Genomic DNA, 21,859 nt, shown 5'->3' on the forward strand with positions numbered 1-21,859 from the left:
TCTGCGATTCCTGTTTGCACTGATGTAGACAAATTGATTTTTTTTTTTTTTTTTAAAGTTACTTTTCACTGGCACCCAGGTGCAATTTCAGGCCAACCGTGATGGAGCAGATGTTGTATACATCAAGCAAGTTGCACTTTTTAACTTGGTCTCGGAAAATAAAGTCAAAATCCTCTAGTGGGATAGGGCTGTTTGCTGTTAAGTTCTCTCAAAGTAGGATAGCCATAGGACGAGGTCACTCTGAAGCTGTTAATTTAGGTGGGCAAAGCTCAGAGCGGAAAAATTCATATTTCATTCCCACAAAGTCTTCTCGCTGATCGGATACTTTTTTGCACCCTCGCCTATGAGGGCAGGGTCTGACACGTAACATCTAGCCGTTCGTGCAAATTTTTTGTGCGAACGGCACCACATGCTGCACACGAGGGCACTGCTTCTTTCCTGCCACTCAAGTAGATTTTCTACTCAAGCGGCAACATCCTCAACGCGAACGGAAATTTCTGAATGCGGGCGGTAGCGACTATCTGCGACCGCCCGTGTTGAGAAATCTTGGTAGGAGGTGATGATTTTCCTAGTACGCACTCGCCAACTTAACGTTGCCAAGGGAGAACTCTGCGCTCTAAGCGGAGAGCGGAGAAGGAAAAACTTTGCAAACTCCACAAGGGGAACGAAGCTCACCGCCCACCCCTAGTAACATCTCTCGCTTCTCTCTTCTTGGCTAAGGTGGCAACTTATACATCTTGAAATACTTATTTTATTTCCCCTAAATAACATTTTCTCCCTTTTCCTGGCTGCTATGATGATGTCTTCTTTAATCTAAAACAGTGGACCCTGGTGAGTACATGCAGTCAGTTCTTTTTTTCACCCGGAATGTAGATAACATGGTATTAGTAGGCTAGTATAATCTCAACATCTTTTTGATGCCTGCAGGATGTGGCACAAAAGATTCTAGACATGCTTTTCTAACCTTCATTTCTAACATTGCTATTTAATGAAATGTTGTTTCATTGCCTTTATTTTCCCCTGCCATTGAGTCCTTTCTGGAGCGGAGCTTGTTGGTTTTTAGTTATCATCACTCTCTGCTAGTACATCTTGCATGTGTGATTGGTCAAGTGGATCATCTTCCACATGCTTCAGACAAAAGCTCATAATTAACGCTATAACACAGTGCTTGACAAACCTTTTATATCCTTAGCCCAATTTTGAGAACAACAAACATTTGCGACCAACCTAGCTTTAATGGACATGAGGTGAGCACTATTTTAATGTACCTGAGTCCTTGTGTGGTAGGGCATTGTCATTTACAGACAGCGCTATTTCCATTGAAATGGCAACTTGAGCAGGCATACAGTTTTACTGTTAAAGTATATTGCACACTGTTAAATCTGGCATCCGTGGTATAGTTACCCCTAACTTTTGGCCTTCAGGCCTCCTGTTTTTGCTGACTTCGTTTATTCTGTCCTTAATATTCTGCGCAGTCTACCACTGCTGACCAGTGCTTTCCTTAAAACATGGTAACCTTATTGCATCCCCAATTGGCATATTTAATTTACCTATAAGTCCCTAGTAGAGTGCAGTACGTGTTCCAGGGCCTGTAAAATAAATGCTACTAGTGGGCCTGCAGCACTGATTTTGTCACCCACTTAATTAGCCCTCCAAAAATGTCTCTGGCCTGCTTTTGCGTAGCCAGTGTGTTCAGTTTTAAACTGTCATGTCGACCTGGCAAAGTAAACATTTGCTAGGCCCAAATCTTCCTTTTTAATACTTTTCAGTCTTCCCTAAGGTAGGCCCTAGACAACCTCAAGGACAAGGTGCTGTGTATTTAAAATGGGGGACATGTTTACGTTTTGCATGTCCTGGTAGTGAAAAACTCTTACATTTGTTTCTCACTAATGCAAGGCATATCTCTCTTATCGGATAAAATTGGAGTTGCATTATAACCTTTTATAAGTATAACTTCCAGTTGGGAAGAGATTGATTTTCAATGTTTGGTGTCTCTGGAATCACAATAATTTAAAATCATAACTTATGGTGAAGTCAGATTTTAAATTGTGATTCTGAAAATGCCACTTTAAAAAAGTTATATAGCAAGGGGTTGGGTCTTTCTATTCAGCAAGTTTGGACCATATAAAATTATACATTAGGGACCATACCCTGTCTGAAACAATTTCAATCAAAATAACTTATTGCATGATCGAGAATTGTAATTAACATGATCACTTTGGTTTCCCACAGTCCATCATCATCACATACACGTATGGCATACACTTCAATTAGTATCTAGTGTGTTCATTTATCCCACATAATATATTGATGTTGTACCAAGAAACTAATTACATATGTGCTATATGTGAAAGCAAACATTCAAAACAAATCAATAGTAATTATTGACATACATTAGGATTCACCAGTTCTCTTCAATAAGCATAACCTTGATAAAGAGTGACTGTTTTTTCAATTGTCCATACTCCAAAAAATACCAACATTTCTAGGAGTTATAACAAATCATTAACTGAACCAATGAGAACCCCCAATTTGTGAGGATTATCTCCACATAGGAATGTTTGCCCCAGAGATGGCGATCCTGTAAATGGCACAATTTGAGGAGAACTGTATATAGAATAACAACCCTTTCCGGAACAAAGTCAGAAGTTGGCTTAGATTCATTGATGATATATTTTGCATTTGGTCAGGTGAAGAAGCAGTATTAGACCAATTCCATCAATTGTTAAAAAATAGAACACCCAAAATCACGTTAAGCATGAACAAGAACAATAAAGCAGTTACCTTCCTAGATGCAGAGTTGCAATTTTTAATATATACATTTAGAAAGTTGGCATTTTCTTACTTTAGCCTCTTGGGGCCTGCTGCCTGTCTCTGCTAACATGTCTGGGTGGGATGACGGCCAGGCTTTGTGTATCCCTCCTAGACAGCAATGTACAGTAGGAGTTTAGATGTGACCTGATGGGCCTTGAAGGGCCACCCTAAGCAGGATGGGAGGGAGGAGCTGACCGCAGCCTAGATGGCTGGCCTCCCGATCTGAAGTCATCTTCCAGTCATCCTGCTCCTGCACCTGGACTCTGCCATCTGTGAGTCTGCCTTGCCAAGTGGTGCCACCCCAGTCCTGGACCTTTGGAAGTGGGCCTAAGGTGTTTTCTCCAGCAGAACAAATGTATCCCCTCTGTGAAGCAGAACCGACGCATCACCACTACTGCATGAGTCAGAACTGACACAACAGACTTGGATCGCTGCTGCACCCCGCTTCTTGGGGCTGACACATCGTCTTCAGAGCCACCACTGCTCAGCGCTTCCCCAGAGTAGGTCCTCTCATCCCTCATAGATGCAGCTTCGACGATGACACTGCAGCTTTGCATTGCAGCTGCAGCGCTCATTGGAACTGACTCATCGCCTCAGCTGCGCAACACATCCCTGACACTGGCCTTCCCGTCGCAAACCCGGACGAAAAGATCTTCGACAGTGACACAACAGAACCTTGCACTGCAGCCTCGCCACATCTCGGAACCGACACATCACCTTGACTGTGCGACACATCTTTGTTTCGGAGCCACGCAACCAGTATTGTAAGGTACTTTGGTTCAGCAGACCTAACTGGGTATCTGTAGCCAACCTGCACTTCATCATGGTCGGCCTAACATTTTGGCTTTGTCCCTGTCCGACGCAACCAGATCTTTCCGGTTGGTGCATCTTGCTTCTGAGTGCTATTTTACAGTTTATTCTTTGAAAATTAATAACTCAAGTTCTACTTATTGGATTTTTGTTGTTCTCAGTCTCAAAACTCCTTGTAATACTTATTTGTTTGGTAAGTGTTGAAAATGGTTTCTTCAAAGGGTCCACATCCTTCTTGTTGAGTGGTAGCATTTGTTTGTTTTCTTACTCTGTGGAGTGTTTTTTTTTTTTTTTTTTAAATATCTTCATTCTGTGTTCTTAGAGTGATATATGTTTGATGGCTTTTTTTTATTCTCTTTCAATAACATTTTTCAAAATCATTACTTGATGTAAGTACATTAAAAATTACTTTCTATCAGTTTCTTTATGGACATTGCTGCTAAATCACCATGACACTACTGTAGCACTGTTTTGTATAAATAAGAATATCAGTAATGTAAATGGATACCCAAGAATACCAATCTTTTCTACAATATAGTTGTCAAACAAGTACTCTAGCATTTATATGGCTGCCCTGTTCTGTTGATTTTAGAGCTGAGAAAGCCTTCCAGTTTTGCAGGGCATGAGGAAATAATTTGTATCTGTCATTATTTGCAGCAGATAAGCCTCTCAGATAAAGTAGAGTGCTATCAGCATACGAATCATTTTAGATTTCCTCTACAGAAAGTATCGAACCATGGAGCTTCATGTAGAGCATGAATAGTTGTGGAGTCCAAGTGGAACCATAAGGCTTGGCACATGAATTGGTGTGGAGAAGGATATGGAGGACTTAATTGTACAATATCCACTCTACTGATTGATACTGAGGAGATCCATTTTAAGTAGGGCCTCCCAGGCTCCGTCTTATTTATAATGTGTTCATAAGTGTTGTCATGGCCAATAATGTTAAATATAGCCAAAAGGTACAGAAAAATGGGAAGACAAGGATCATCTTCTTTTAAACTACTTTTTAGGTTTCACAAGCAAGAGATGTTTAAAACAGTTTTTAAGTTTGGAGCAATTTGTGGTCGCTTCATATTTACAGAATATGTCATGTGAGATTGATGCATTAACACGTTTGGAAAAGGTACAGAAGTACATTGTCTTATATGTTGTGCATGACTTGCATCATTAAAATTTTTGGAGAGCACATAGCTGAATAATATATGATGCATAAGTGCTGCACAACTTCAGAGCGCTTTCGGAGTAGTGGAGAGTGTTCATTGAGGTGCTTGGTCACTGGGATTTGAGAGAAGTGTTGAGTTGGTAGTTATACTTTGTAAAGTTTGTGGCAGCTGTGATTGTGAGCAGTGCAGTGGTTTAGGCAATGACATGAGGCCAATGACGATAGTTTGGAAGTGGATGTCTGTTCTTGTGGTACATAGAGTAACTAAGGAAAATACATTCTGTCTGTTGCCTGAATCTCTCTCACATTGCTATTTTAAGTTCAATACCTCCTCGGAGACAAGATGGAGAATCTGGAATTGATATAACCTAGTTGATGAAGAATGTGAGAAAGGTTTGGAGCGTTGCTTAAAAGTAATGCAAATGTCTATTTTTCTTCATATATTCATACACGCAACACTGCTTTCATAGATTACTTGACATGCAAGACCATCTGATTTATTTTTTTGAATTTCTATGGTATTTCCATGTTTTTATTTTCTTTGTACTGAAGAGCAAGAGTAGCAGTGTTGTAGGGTAAATACTGAGACTTTAATCCTGGCATTGAATACTGCACCAACAAGTGCATGTTTCCACACATTCAGGCTGTATGTCACAGATACCACAAAACGCTGATTTATATACATCTTTTAAAACAAAAGTTTTACATTGCAGAATAAACAGCATTAGACATTTTAAATTTTGATAAAACTGTTTGCTTGCAGGTGATGAAGAGTACCTCATTAATCTGATTGACTCCCCTGGCCATGTGGATTTCTCCTCCGAAGTATCAACTGCTGTTCGTCTTTGCGATGGGTCTGTAATAGTAGTGGATGCAGTTGAAGGAGTCTGTCCTCAGGTGAAAAATTAAACTTTAAAAGTATAACTTGGCAAGGAGGCTTTATTCACTAGCTTTGTCTATCACATACAAATTCAGTCACATTAATTTATAATTGATTGATAAATGTGTGGGTTACTACAAACCCTCACTGAAATCAACAAATTGTAAAACAAAAAAAAACTTTCTTGCAAGGGTATATAATTAAAATGCTTAGTGCATTTTCATTGTTTTGATGATTGGTAGAATTGTTTCTTGTTAATCATTTTCTAGTTTTTTTTAGTTGGATTTTCACTATTTCACAGTTTTCTTCTTTGTTTGTGTTTTTCTTTTTTGGTGACTAGACACAAGCAGTCCTGCGACAAGCATGGCTAGAAAACATCCGTCCGGTGTTGGTGATAAATAAAATTGATCGTTTGATAGTGGAACTCAAGCTTACTTCTCAAGAAGCTTATTGTCATCTGCAGAAGATCTTAGAAAAGGTAAGATACTTGGACAATTCTAAAATCTGTTTACTATAGCCTTATGGCCTGCTGTTGTGGGCTATCCCGGCCATTAAAGGCCCGCTCTAGCATTAAAGGCCCGAGCCGAAGACGAGGGCCTTTAACAAGGGAGCAGGACCTTAATGCCGAAATAGCCCAGCTACGAAGGACTATAAGGCTATAGAACATTTTGCCACTAGAGGGCAGAATGTTCTAATAAATAAAACTAAGGCTTCACGGAGCCCGAGGGGATTAAAATCCCCTCAGGCTTTATGAGGCTTTTGTTCACAGCTACCGCTGTGACCAACATTGGAATGTTGGATCTCCGGGCTGCTCCCGACCAGTAGAAGCCCAGAACGCTCCATTGTTTTTAATGGAGCTCCCAGCATTCCAATGTTCTAGTTATACATACAATATTGAGAATGCTTTTCAATTTTGAGAAATGATATGTGTCCTAAGAATTTGTCATTCAATAGATTAAATCAAAAATGTAACTGCCTTTGCATAAAATGTGGCTAAATCATTGGAATGTGTGGCCACTCTCTTTATTGGTGAGTCATAGAGGCATTCTATTGGATGGGTAAAATTATTGTGCAAGGGTAAGGATTATGTGGCTCATTACAACATTGGCTGTCCCACCACAGGACCGTCAATGTTGCAGGGAGGATGACACCTTCATGCCGATGCCCCACCCCCCAGTTGTATTACAAGTTCCTGCCAGGCTCACCGGCTGGAGCATTGTATTACAACGGTCCCGCTGGTCAGCCCGGCGGGAACAGTGCTACGTTACTGGTTCCGGCTCCAATAAGGGAGCTGAGGCCAATACCCTAGCACTACAGCACACTCTGAATGCGCACCACCTGCAAAGCATTCCGAGGGTGCTGGGCAGGGGGGCCTCCAGTCTTTCCATGGTGGTGTGACCGCCTTTGAAATGCTGGCTGAAAGCTGAGTTGTAATCAGCACGGCAATGGTGAGTTCAGTGGCGCCATGGCTGATCACAACTCAGACCACCGTCTACCCATCGGGAACCACGTTCCTAGTGAGGACGACAGTTGTAATCCTGGAGTACTGCGATCTGACCGTCACTGCGGGGCTGGTGGTCCTCAGACAGCCAGACTAGTACTAAGGCTAATGCTTCTGCTACACTCACATGAACCACACCTAGGACCTATATGCAGAAGCATTGAAGCCGACTTTGAAAAGCAGACTGCCTTGCCTGAATAATTCCGTTTTTATTAGTAGATGTGCAATATCCAGCCCTTTTTTGACTTCTCCGACCCTGCTTTGACTGCTTATATGAGTTCTTTGTTCAGATTGTGTGGCAAATGCTACACTTGAATCAACATAATGCTACTTTAGATTAATATTTTAAAATGGCATGTGAGCCTCAAATGTCACGTTTAATGATGTACTGAGTGCTCTCTTGATGCCTTCTGTGTACTTTATGTTGCTGACTTCACAAAGATATTTGTTGCAGGCATTCTTATGGAAAGACTCTGAAGACATCACTTTAAAATGCAATGCAATAACACTCGAGCAAAGTGTATAGGGTGTTACCAACCTTATTTATCGTTGTTAGTTCACTAAATGAAAAAGGTATGTACTGGAGATAGCAAACAGTTGACTAACAAAAGAGTCTACGTGATGATGAATCAGTGATGGCAGTGAATAGATAAGTTATGGAAGTAGTAGTTTTAAATTGCATTTTTTATGTTTGTCATTTTTTTTTAAACTCGGTTTATTGAAGCTGAAACGAATGGACGCTGGTGGCCAAAAGAAAGAATTGTGCATTCAAAGCTCATATTGAATAGCATAATAGAAGTAGGAGATCAACAAATGAACAGGTTTAGGCAAAAAAAACGGTATATTTAATATCAGAGTGTTTAATAAAGATTTTCTAGGTAATTTTGAGGAGTTTCTTGATGATGATACTCTGGAGGGTATAAGGAATGAATGAAATGTAATATGGATATACTTGGTGATTTATTCAGGCAGCAAATTCCCCAATAAATAAAAGCCCTCATTACTAGTCTGTCGATCCTAAGCAGTGGTCTGACAGCCACATTATGACAGTGGCAAAAGCGCCATGGCCTGACTGCCGGCACTGCCACTTTTTCGCCGGGCGACGACCTGGTGTGATGGCAGTCTTAATCTGCCTAGGGCAGCACTTCCCTGGGGATAATGACTCCTGTGTCCACCAGCTTTTGCATGGCATGGGCAGTGCAGGGCCCCCCATGGGCAGCCCCATCGCGCTTTTCACTGCCTGAATTACAGGCAGTGAAAAGCGCGACTGGTGCTATTGCACCCGACGCACTGCAGCATTGCTCCTGGCTCGATTACGAGCCAGCATCAATGTTGTGGGTAGTTTTTCCGATGGGCCAGCAGGAAACTCATAATAGGGCCAGAGGACGGAAAAATGAACTGGTGCTCTTCCGACCCACTGAGTTTGTCGGGCGGCCTGCGCCACCCACCAAACTCGTAATGAGGCACAAAGTGTCCGGATAATTTACATAATAGCAGCAGAGGGAGAGATATAAGCATGAGATTGAGCGTCCTTTTTTTTTTTTTTTTAATGGTCTAAGTAGGAGAAGTTACATTGACTTTGTACTTTAGGCTTATTAATTGATAAACAACTTGCTATAGGTATACCTGTGAGGAAAAATGAACATAAAGATATAAACCTTTCGTTATAACCATTAACATTTCATCATCAGGTAAATAGTGACAAGTTTTAGAAATGTACTTTAATCAAATTAATTCTCTTGCCATTGAGAAGTTCCATACTTTTGGCTTACATCATCTTATCCATCCTATTTTGAAAAGCTGAGACCTGCGCTGACTGCTACAATTGAACTACTACTGATCTAGCAAGAAGCAGCGAAAATTAATTTAATCTCTCCATTTCTTTGTGTGTCACATAAACAAGTAACATAATTAGAGGAGCTGAAACAGTATAAGAACTCAACTAAACACTTAAAAAATTATAAATTGCTAGAAGACTTCTAAGTTTGGGCAACCCCTAACCATATGCTATCAATCCCATATGGATTAATTGCAGTATCCTAGAGAAAAAATATTGGATTAAATATGTTCTGAATTTTGAGGGTATTGTCAGTCATCCATTTAGTGTACATATCTGTGCATCTGAAATTAGCACTAAGCAGGACCTAGGAACTGTGATATTTCTTTCCACAAATAAGGCTTTCATCTCTTCTCAAACTCCTTCCTGGAATTACCTATGTAATGTTTAAAACAAGGTTTAATTTGTAGATATGAGTACATTTAGCTCTTTTTTCAGAACTGCCTATATTAATTTAATGGCAATGTTTCTAGTTCTCTTCTATAAAAAAAATTCTGTCATGACTTAAACCCAGATCATCCCATTTTCTGGTTCTTAAATCCAGATAAAGGTATATCTCTTTAGAATTTTGTGGCATAGTTCCAATGTTTATAACAGGGATATTAATGTGAATAAATAACTTTTTTTTTCTTTCCTCAGCAATGCTTCCATAGTCTTATATCTTATTCTTTTTGGGTAATGTGTTTTATTTAAGGTAGCTTAGATCATTGTTTCTCAAACCGTGTGTCTTGACCCCTTGGTGGATCGCAAAGAAATAATGAAGAAAGCCGGTTTAAAATTTTGTTTTTAATCTTGTCACGTTTGATGGGCACTCAAAGACAGAGGTCAAATGTCAGGTGAAAAATTGCTACATATTCCTTTAATATTAATACTGGTGTTTACCTTTCTTTTTCAGTCTGCAAAAGCAGAAGAGTTTTTAAAGTGAACTATGTGTCAATCTTACTGGGAGTACATAGAGTGTGAAAGTAAAGGCTGTAGGATTGCATTTTTTTTAACACACAACAAAATTTAAATACCAGTAAATTAATTGTACAGCTATATCCGAGTATAAGAGCAGTTAGGAAAGCAAAAGTGAAGTGCATTTTTTTTGTAATTCTGAAATGTTATGGAAACAAAGATTTTAATATGATCAAATCAAGACACTTTCAGTTGGTGATATGTAAGTGATAAATATTCACTGAAACACAATTTCCACACATTTTCATTTGTGTGCTATATAGTTTTATCAGTAACACTATGGCCTTCATTATGACATTGGCGGTAATTCCCACTTACTGCCATGCTAACTGCCGCCACAGCGGATATCCGTTCACCATATTATGACACACACACACACACACCAATCCGTCACTATTCAGTCACACACACAAGTCCGCCACACCAAAGATCACGACCACAGACAAGACCAGACACACACACTACATCACCTATAAACCACCCACGCACCTCACAACACACACCCCAACACATCACCCTACACACCCTCACCCACAATACTCACACAACACCCCTGGCACCACAACAACACCCCAGATTCTCTCGGGAGGAGCTAAGGATCATGGTGGAGGAAATCATCCTGGTAGAGGATGCTATTTGGAGCACAGCTGCAGTAGATATACATTGCTAGGAAGATGGAGCTATGGTGGAGGATCGTGGACAGAACCCCAGAACAAGGGAGGACATCAGGAAGAGGAAGGTACGTTCCATTGCAGCAAGACACCAGCTCGCAGTACAGAGGACTGGTGGTGGACCCCGCGTCCTCCCCCACAACTAACAACATGGGAGGAGCAAGTCTTGGCAATCGTGCATCCTGAGGGCTTGGCAGGAGTAGCAGGAGGACTGGACTCTGGTAAATCAACTGTTTACTACTATCACCCCCCTACCTGCATCACATACCCCTACTTTTACCCTCACTACCCTCACTCCCATCACTCCCCCACCTCCCACACACACCACCATCACAACCCACTCATCCCAATGCCAAGCCCGCGTGCACCACCAATGCATGGACACCACTCACAGACCTACATGGACACCACTCACTAAAGCATGCACACTAGAGAGAATCAGCTAGCCCACCAAATAACTCACACAAGGTAAAGCTGCCAGGGCAATAACAACAATAGAGGGCAACCCACCAATGCACAATATGTCACACACAGAAACAATAACACTGCATTTACATCCCCACAGGTATCCCAGCCAATGTCACCGGAGAAGAGGTGCCTGCAACATCCAGTCCCCCCTCAGAAGAGGCCCACAGTGAGGACAGCGACTCTGCTCGCCTTCGATCTGGATGTCCAACCTGGCCCATCAGGGATCTCCGGACAGTCGGTTACCCAGGCACAGTCACACACCACCACAGAGCCTCCCCCTCAGGAAACACCACCACAGCACCCACCCAGCGTGCCCATACTTCTGTCCCCAGGACATGTCAATCAGCAGTGTGTCCACCACTACAGGGACCTCAGGCCACACCACGAACCCAAGACAATTAGGGACCTGGGGTCTGTGGCAGTGGACACACTGTTCAGGGGACAGAGGCACAGGACAACAGGGAAGCTGGGAGGACTGCTGTGCGCCAGGGGGAGGACAGGCCCAGGGAACCGACTCTCCAGGAGGCACTCACTGAGATCCTGGGAGCATACCAGCATTCCCAGGATACGCTGGGCCAGATCCTGACCAACGTGCAGGAGAACAGGCAGCTGCAGGAGGGACAGAGCAGGGGATCAGGGAGGACTTGCAGGCCATTAACACCACCCTGGTCTCCATTGCAGGGGTGCTGGCAGACATGGCCAACATTATGAGGGAGGCAGTGTCACACCAGGGGCCTCTGCCACTAGCCAGATTACTGAACAGCCCTCCACCTCCGCTGCCGCTAGTAGACAGGAGGCCCGCCACAGGACCAATAGGCCACCAGCACCCCTCTCCCTGCAGAAGGTGAACCACCCCACAAACGTTCCCTGCGATCCAGTCAAAAGCCAGAGACTGTTGCCAAGACCCCGCCAGGAAATGAGACTCTACTGATTGTCACCATTGTGTCCCACTCTGTCACCCTGTCCACCTTGAACTGCCATTGCTCCCCTTCCTATGCCCCCTTGGGCAATGCACCTGTGCTACAAATTGACTAGAACTATGCCCTGGACTTTCCTCCATCATCACCCCAGTCCATTGCACTTCTCCCTTTTCTTCAATAAACACTCTTTAAAAAAATACAAGTATGGAGTATGTCAAATGATTTAAGTATGTATTCGTTTAACAAGGTTTAAACATTGCAATTCAACTGTACAGTAATGTTTACATAGGAAAAACCTGTCGTTGGCTGCAGTGAACACACCAGGACTGATAGTGGGGCACCAACATCTGCAAAAAGAGTTGTCAAAGGGTACAGTGAGTGGCCAAAGACGTGGCAAATCACAGCCTGCCAGTGACAATGTGAAACAAAAAAATGACAATGAAATGTGAAGTTACACTGTCTTACCCGTGTGTCATTGGAAGTATTGTCTAATCACTGGAGTTCTGTTGTCCTCATTCTCATCCTCTGCCTCCTCATCTTCACTGTCCGCAGGGTCCACTGCTGCCACACGGCCATCTTCAGCCTCCTCCTCCTCCTGCAGAAAAGGCACATGGCGTCTCAAGGCAAGGTTATGCAACATGCAGCATGTCACGATTATCTGGCAGACCTTCTTGGGTGTATAGCACAGGGATCCACCAGTCAGATGGAGGCACCAAAACCTGGCCTTCAGGAGGCCAAATGTACGCTCAATGATCCTTCTTGTTCGCCCACGTGCCTCATTGTAACGTTCCTCAGCCCTTATCCTGGGATTCACAGGGATCAGTAGCCATGATAGGTTGGGGTAACCTGAGGCACCTGCAAATATCGATGGACAACTGTTAGCCACACTCTATCCCTTATGGCCCACACCATACCCATACACTAACATCCACTGGGTGGGAACCAGGGCTCACCGATTAGCCACACCCTGTGCCTCTGTAGTTGGGCCATCACATTTGGGATGCTGCTATTCCTTAGGATAAAGGCATCATGCACAGACCCAGGATACTTAGCATTGACATGGGAGATGTACTGGTCGGCCAAACACACCATCTGCACATTCATCAAGTGAAAACTTTTTCGATTTCTGAAGACCTGTTCATTTTGCGGGGGGGGGGGTACAAATGCAATATGTGTTCCATCAATCGCCCCAATTATGTTGGGGATATGTCCCATTGCATAGAAGTCAGCCTTCACCATGGGCAAATCCTCCACCTGGGGGAAAACAATGTAGCTGCACATTAGTTTAATCAGGGCATCCAACACACTTGTCAGCACTGTTGAGAACATTGCCTGTGACATTCCTGCTGCCAAGCCCACTGTCACTTGGAAAGAACAAGTTGCCAAGAAATTGAGCACAGATAGGACTTGCACAAGAGGGAAGATCCCAGTGGGGTGACGGATAGCAGATATCAGGTCAGGCTCCATTTGGGCACACAGCTCCGTGATTGCGGCCCTGTCAAGTCTGTAGGTGAGGATAATGTGCCTGTCCTCCATTGCTGCCAAGTCCACCAGGGGTCTGTACACAGGGGGATGTCTCCATTTTCTATTTATCCTCAGCGGTTGCAGTCTTCTGGGCAAAAGAGTGAGGAGCCGGTCATAAACTGTACATTGTAGCCACTACAGTTCAATACATGATGTGAATTTTAAATGTATTAGTGGCATATGTCCTTTATGTACAGTTGTGATCTGTGACGCAGGTATGATCCAGGCTCCTCCCCCCCTCCCCAACCCACCCCCCAGAAACGGTGTCCGCCTGTACTGTATGGCGGGGCAGGTGGAAGTGAGGTAATTCCGCTGACATGCGCAGTTGTGGGAGGCAGTCGGGATAATAACGCCTCATTGGATAATATTGGGCCCTATGGGGTATAGTGGCCAATGGTGATGTTCGCCGGTGGTGACAGTATGCACCGCTGCAGACGTCACCGCCATTTTCTATCTGTTCACTCACTTGCTACCTGACCTTCAACAGGAGAGGACCTACACTGCATGTGCTGCTGTGACCTGTGTCTGGAACCTACCATGGCCTGTGTGACTGGAGAAAGGGCCCCTGCCTTCACCTTGGCGGAGTTGGAGAGACTAGTGGATGGGATCCTACCCCAGTATGGACTGCTTTATCGGCCTCCAGACCAACAGGTGAGTACACTGTGAGCACGAAGCATGGGGCATGAATGCATGGAGTGCTGTGTGTGAAGGCCTCGTGTGGGGGGTGGTTGGTGGATGGCCCTGGGCAGCATGCCGCACGTATGCTGGGCCATGTCTGTGTGAAAGGAGATGGGAAGGTGTAGGAAAATGGCTCCCTGTTGCAGTTACCCCCACTTTTTGCCTGATGTTGATGCTGACTTGACTAAGAATGTGCTGGGACCCTGCTAACCAGGCCCCAGCACCAGTCTTCTTTCACTAAAAATGTACTATTGTTTCCACAATTGGCACACCCCTGGCACACAGATAAGTCCCTTGTAAAAGGTACCAGTGATACCAAGGCCCCTGTGACCAGGGAAGATCCCTAAGGGCGTCAGCATGTGTTGTGCCACCCTAAGGGACCCCTCACCTAACAAATGCACACTGCCATTGCAGATTGTGTGTGTTGGTGGGGAGAAAATGGCAAAGTCGACATGTCATCCCCCTCAGGATGCCATGCACACAAAATACTGCCTGTGGCATAGGTAAGGATGCACTATACCACAGGTGAGGGCATAGCTGCATGAGCAATATGCCCCTACATTGTCTAAGTCTATTCTTAGACATTGTAAATACAGTGTGGCCATATTAAGTATATGGTCTGGGAGTTTGTCAAAACGAACTCCACAGCTCCATAATGGCTACACTAAATACTGGGAAGTTTGGTATCAAACTTCTCAGACTAATAAACCCACACTGATGCCAGTGCTGGATTTATTAAAAAGTGCACACAGAGGGCATCTTAGAAGATGCCCCCTGTATTTGACCCAATTCTTCAGTGCAGGACTGGCTGGTCTGTGCCAGCCTGCCACTGAGACGAGTTTCTGACCCCCTGGGGTGAGAGCCTTCGTGCTCTTTGAGGCCAGAAACAAAGCCTGCACTAGGTGGAGGTGCTTAACACCTCCCCTCGCAGGAACGGTAACACCTAGCAGTGAGCCTCAAAGGCTCAGGCTTAGTGTTACAATGCCCCAGGGCACTCCAGCTAGTGGAGATGCCCGCCCCCTGGACAGAGCCCCCACCTTTGGCGGCAGTCCAGAGGAGATAATGAGAAAAACAAGGAGGAGTCACCTACCAGTCAGGACAGCCCCTAAGGTGTCCTGAGCTGAGGTGACCCTTGTCTTTAGAAATCCTCCAACTTGGTTTTGGAGGATTCCCCCAATAGGGATGTGCCCCCCTCCCCTCAGGGAGGAGGCACAAGGAGGGTGTAGCCACACTCAAGGACAGTAGCCATTGGCTACTGCTCCCCCAGACCTAAACACACCCCTAAATTCAGTATTTAGGTGCGACCCTGAACCCAGGAAATCATATTCCTGCAACCTACAACAAGAAGAAGGACTGCTGACTTGAAAGCCCCGCAGAGACGACGGAGACGACAACTGACTTGGCCCCAGCCCTACCGGCCTGTCTCCAGACTCAAAGAACCTACACAGCGACGCATCCAGTGGGACCAGCGACCTCTGAGGATTCAGAGGACTGCCCTGCACCCAAAGGACCAAGAACCTTCTGAGAACAGCGGCACTGTTCAGAAACTACAACAAACCTGGAACTTTGAAACAACTTTAAAGAGACTCACTTCCCGCCAGAAGCGTGAGTCTTCACACTCTGCACCCGATGCCCCCGGCTCGAGTCCAGGGCAACAAACACCGCAGAGAGGACACCCAGGCAACTCCGAATGACGGGCACACCCTGAGTCGACTCCACCTGCACCCCCACAGCGACGCCTGCATAGAGGATCCAGAGGCTCCCCCTGACCGCGACTGCCTGGTAACAAAGGAAACCGACGCCTGGATCAAGCACTGCACCCTTAGCCCCCAGGACTGAGAGGAACCACCTACCAGTGCAGGAGTGACCAGCAGGCGGCCCTCATTCTAGCCCAGTCAGTGGCTGGCCCGAGAAGCCCCTGTGTGCCCTCCCTGCTTTGCCAGAGTGACCCCTGGGTCCCTCCATTGCTTTCTATAGCAAACCTGACGCCTACTTTGCACACTGCACTCGCCCGCACCTGTGCCGCTGATGGTGTGTTTTGTGTGCTTGTGTGCCCCCCCCCCAGTGCTCTACAAAACCCCTCTGGTCTGCTCCCCGGGGACGCAGGTACTTACCTGTTAGCAGACTGGAACGGGAGCACCCCCGTTCCTCACAGACACCTATGTGTTTTGGGCCCTCCTTTGACCTCTGCACCTGAGCGGCCCTGTGTTTCTGGTGCTGTGGCTTTGGGGTTGCCTTGAACCCCCATCAGTGGTCTGCCTATGCCCAGGAGACTGACCGTGTAAGTGTTTTGCTTACCTGAGAAACCCAACCACACTTACCTCCCTCAGGAACTGTTGATTTTTGCACTGTATCCACTTTTAAAATAGCTTATTGCCATTTTAACCAAAACTGTGTGTACTACTGTTTTAAATCAAAGTTCTATACTTACCTGTGTGAAGTACCTTGCATTTTATGTACTTACCTCAAATCTTGAATCTTGTGGTTCTAAAATAAATTACGAAAATATATTTTTCTATATAAAACCTATTGGCCTGAAGTTGAGTCTTTGAGTGTGTGTTCCTCATTTATTGCCTGTGTTTGTACGACAAATGCTTAATACTACCCTCTGATAAGCATACTGCTCGACCACACTACCACAAAATAGAGCATTAGTATTATCTAATTTTTCCACTATCAACCTCTAAAAGGAACCCTTGGACTCTGTGCACACTATCTCTCACTTTGAGATAGTATATACAGAGCCAACTTCCTACAGAAGGGCTATGGTGGGCCATGAGTGTAACAGCTAGGACGGTCTAATACCTTTCCCTGTGTATATTTCCTCTGCAGTTAAGAGCCCATCAAAAGAAGGGTATATGGCGTGCCATCGCCAAGGACGTGCGGACCCTAGGGGTCTACGGCAGATGGAGCACCCACTGTCAGAAACAGTGGGAGGACCTGAGACGCTGGGCACAGAAGATGGCAGAGGTGCATCTGGGGATGGCCTCCCAACGAGGAAGGGGTTCCCGTCGAACCCTGATCCCCCCCCTGATGGCCCGCATACTGGCGGTGGCCTATCCGGAGCTGGATGTGCGCTTGAAGGCATCACAGCAGCCACAAGGGGGTGAGTACACAGTGCCCATCATTACATTGTACACATGGTGGGGTGGTATCTGGGTGGGTGATGTGTGTCTGTGGGTGCCCCCAGGCCAGGGCTGACATTGCAGAGTAGGTCCCATGTTGGGCAGGGATCTGATGTGAAATTCCTGCAACCTAGCTAGTAGGCATCCACTATTGCAGGGCTGTGTGGGTCCCAGGTATGCTGTAGTTGGCGGTATGTGTCCCTCCTCATGCCCTGGTGACTAGCATTGTTACTGGTAGTGCATTGCATAGTGCGTAGGGCTGTTCCCTGTGTGTGAGGGTGCTGTGTACGCCAACGGTGGTGTTGGTGCAGCCATTGACCCAGTGTATCCTTTGTCTCCCTCCCCCCCTTTTTGTTTTGCCATCCTGTCCTTATGTGCATTAGCATCATCTGGCGAAGGAGCAGAGACACCAGCGACGAAGGAAGATGCATCCCACAGGACCCAGGAGGCAGAGTCTACCGACGGTGAGGGCACCAGTGGGATGGAGGGCGAGGGGAGCACCACAGTGGAGACTGGAGGGGACAGTTCGGACACAAATACCTCCTCCGATGGAACCTCCCTGGTGGTGGCGGACACTTCCATGCCCACCCCAGCTACAGATACAGCCGCCACCCCCCTCCCAACAGCCCCTCAGCGAGTTGCCCGTTCCCGCTCACCCAGGAGGGTGGGCATCTCCTTCGCTCCAGGCACCTCAGGCCCTGCCCCAGTGAGCCCTGCTGCCCTGAATGAGGAGGCTATTGACCTCCTGTGATTCATCTCTGTTGGGCAGTCAACCATTGTGAATGCCATCCAGGGGCTGGCAGCCCAAATGCAACAGCCCAATGCATTTCTGAAGGGCATTCACACTGGCTTGGCGGCCCAACGGAGATCAATCAAGGCTCTGGCCTCCTCTCTGATGGCAGCCATTGTCCCTGTTTCCACCCTTCCCCTCCAACTTCCTCTACCCAATCCCATTCCCCTCAACCCCAGCCTATCCCAAGCACACAGGCAGACGAGCATGCACACAGGACAACACACAAGAGTGGCACAGGCAAACACAGGCACCACACTTCATCCCACAGGCACTCACACAAACACCATCCAGATGCAGACATACCAACATCCACTGCCTCTACTGTGGCCTCCCCCTCCTCCTCCTCCACCTCCCTCCCAGTATCGTCTACACTCACACCTGCATGCACTACATCCTCATCCACTACCTCCATCACCAGCACACCTATCAGAAGTCACACCTCACTGGCAGTCACCACCCCAACAGCCATGCACATATCCCCTGTGTCCTCTCCCACTGTGTCAGTGCCTCCTCCTCCCAAAGTACACAAACTCAAGCACTCAGACACCCAACAGCCAGCGACCTCACAACAGCATCCAGCACATGCACCTGCACCCAAACACAACAGATAGACACCTCCTACAGCCACCCCTCGTCCTCCACTCCCAGACCTTCTCCCTCTTCCGGCCCCATTGTCCCTAAAAAGCTTTTCCACTCCATCATTGACCTCTTCCCTACCTATCCCACCCCCCCAGTCCTTTCTGACTGGCCAGGGTGGGTAAAACCCAGGCAAGCACCTCAGCCACCCAGTCCACGGGCCCAGTAGTGTCCACAGCAGCTTGTAGTGGGAAAGAATCCCAGGCACCAGGCAGCCACACGGATAGGGTGCCTGCCCCAAGTGCTGTCAGGAAGGGCAAGTAGCCCTCCCCAGCTGCTGCCATGAAAGTCGAGGTGCCACCCCCAGCTGCTGCCAGGAAGGGCAAGGAGCAATCCCCAGCTGTTGTTGGGAAGGGCAAGGAGCAATCCCCATCTGCTGCCAGGAAGGGCAAGGAGCAATCCCCAGCTGCTGCCAGGAAGGGCAAGGAGCAGTCCCCAGCTGCTGCCAGGAAGGGCAAGGAGCAGTCCCCAGCTGCTGCCAGGAAGGGCAAGGAGCAATCCCCAGCTGCTGCCAGGAAGGGCAAGGGGCCTGCACCAACAGGCAGAAAGGACAAGGGGCCTGGTGCTGGTACTCAGTGGGAGCCCCCACCACCAACCATGGTGGTGCAGCTGTCTGAGGCTGCAGGGGATGGGCAGGAGCTCCCTCCCCCACCACCACCAGCAGCACCAGCAGTGGACAGTCATCTGAGGCTGCAGGGGATAGGCAAGAGCCTGCTCCTCCACCATCACCAGCAGCAGCACCACCACCAGCAGTGGGCAGCCGTCCGAGGCTGCATGGGGTGGACTGGAGCCTCCCCCCACCACCAGCAACAGCATCAGCAGCATCACCACTGAGCAGGCGTCACTGCCGGAAGACAGTCTGTAGTCCTGCGTCCATGGACTGTTGTGCGGCCTACCCCCTGCAAATCCTGTGGGTATGACACCCATCTGAGAGACTGTGACCTTGCACTCACCAAGATCTGCATCACGGGGATCGATGCCCCCTCCAGAAACAGTGGCTATGGCACCCACTCACCCCATCCTCCCTAGGATGAAGATCACAGGGCACAATACCCCCTCCAGAACTAGTGGGTATGGCACCCACTCACTCCATCCTCCCCAGGATGAAGATCACAGAGCACGATGCCCCCTCCAGAATCAGTGATATAGACACCCGCTTGAGAGACTGCGGCCTTGCACCCCCCAGGACAAAGCAGTGGGCAAACCACCCACTTGAGAGACTGTGGCCTTGCACTCCCCCGGACAAAGCAGTTGGCAAATCACCCACTTGAGAGACTGTGGCCTTGCACTCTCCAGGACCAAGCAGTGGCAAATCACCCACTTGAGAGACTGTGGCCTTGCACTCCCCAGGACAGGGCACAGGGCATGTTGCCCCCTCCAGGACCAGTGGTGTTGTTCCATCTGCCGTCTGAGGTGCCCACCCCCTCACCAATTCCCCATTCTCCTGAGGTTCCTGCCTATTTTTGAACTGATGCCCCTGCAGTGTTCTCTCTGTATTGTTGCAGGAGTCAAGTAGGGCCTTGGACTTTGTAATGTGGCCCTGTGGCCCACGAACATTGAGGACTGGGCAGTGTCCCTTGATTTGTACATATGTATATACTTTTAGATTGGATGTACGTATTTCTACTTTATTTATATTATTACACTCACTTTCATCTATTCCTGTGGTCTTTGCATTATTCCTGAGGGGTACGGGGTAAATATGTTATGTTACTGCATCTGCTTGTGTGTATGGTGTTGGGGGTGGGGGTGTTGCGGGTCTGTGTCACTCACTTTTTCCTCCCCCCATCTCCCCTGTGTTCTAGGTGGCTGTACTCACCGTGGTCGTCTTTGCCGTCGTTGGTGTTCGTGGTGGAGCAGGACGTAGAAAATCATGGGGAAGATCAGCAGTTCAGGCTCCATGGCGGCATGGATCTTCCCTGAGTCTCCAATGGTGTGCCGTTTCCCTTCTGTGCAGTGTTTCCGCCAAGCTTTTGATGTCGTACGTACCATCCCGGAAAAGGTGGCGGATTGGCCTGTCATAATACAGTGGGCGGAACATTGGCTTCCGCCTGGCTGTTGGTGGCTACCGCCATGGTGCCTGTTGATTCCGCCTCGTCGGTCAGTGTGGTAAAGTGGCTGTCTGTCTGAGCTCTTTCCGCCATGGTCATAATTTGGCGGTATTTACCACCAGCCGCTTTGTCACCGACCGCCAGGGTTGTAATGATGGCCTATATGTCTGCAGATTTAGTGGCTATTTTAATGTAAAATGTGGTGTCTGTAAACAATGGTGGGCTATTGCATGATGCTTTTGTAATATATTTGTGAATTTGTGCCCCAAAAAGCACCACCAACTACATTCTACACCCCTGCTGAATACATTTGCTTGTGTGAAGTTAGGATTTTCACAGTCCCGTGACTTCAGTGATGTACCATTTATGTCAGCTCCCCCCAGTCTGAAATTTGTTCCAGCACCACTGGTGCAAAGTTGCCGAACTATGGGCCATAGGTAAGAAATTTTCGATTTGCGATTTCCAAATTGAGAATTCATGGAAATCGCTATTGGGAATTGCAGAACAGTATGTACGTACCCGACGATTCCCCTAATAGCGGAATCTCAGTTGCAATTAGGAAATCACAATTTTGGAAATCACAAAATTGTGATTTCTTAATGAGAAATCGCAAGTTAGGAAAAGTCACATTCTTGATACAGAATGAGATGTCCGAGCAGGAATTTTACAAATACAGGGTGTGGCAACAACCCAGAAGTCTAGGAAGCAGTTGGAAGTGAGGAGTGCACCTGGCTTATTACCTGCAGTGCTTTTGGCAATTGCAGGATAGCACCATGTCAAAAGAAGATAAAACAAGAATTTAGGGAACAGGAAGAGAAAGGTTAAATTGTCTGCGAAGGAGCTGGAGCTCCTGATTTAGGAATGTGTCTCCCATATGACCAACCACAGAGCCAAAAGACAAAGATCTTTATCAACATCCTGGAAAAGGTGAACTCCCTAAGTGTCACCCAGAGGTCCATCCCAGAGAAACGTAAGAGATGATATGACCTGCAATCCTGCACTAAGGAGAAGGTGGCCAGCAGGATGGTT

General features: G+C 46.8%; 1 protein-coding gene across 4 annotated transcripts in view; it reads left to right on the top strand.

The window, feature by feature from the left end:
- Window positions 1–21,859, top strand: part of EFL1 (elongation factor like GTPase 1) — a 770,553-nt gene that overhangs the window by 51,045 nt on the left and 697,649 nt on the right. For all 4 annotated transcript variants that reach the window (XM_069222577.1, XM_069222575.1, XM_069222574.1 and 1 more), the window contains exons 5-6: window positions 5,553–5,686; window positions 6,010–6,147. In XM_069222577.1, the coding sequence (XP_069078678.1) occupies window positions 5,553–5,686; window positions 6,010–6,147 (272 nt within the window). The remainder of the gene's footprint in view (window positions 1–5,552; window positions 5,687–6,009; window positions 6,148–21,859) is intronic.

Source organism: Pleurodeles waltl, chromosome 3_1 (assembly GCF_031143425.1).
Source record: "Pleurodeles waltl isolate 20211129_DDA chromosome 3_1, aPleWal1.hap1.20221129, whole genome shotgun sequence".
Taxonomy (NCBI): domain Eukaryota; kingdom Metazoa; phylum Chordata; class Amphibia; order Caudata; family Salamandridae; genus Pleurodeles; species Pleurodeles waltl.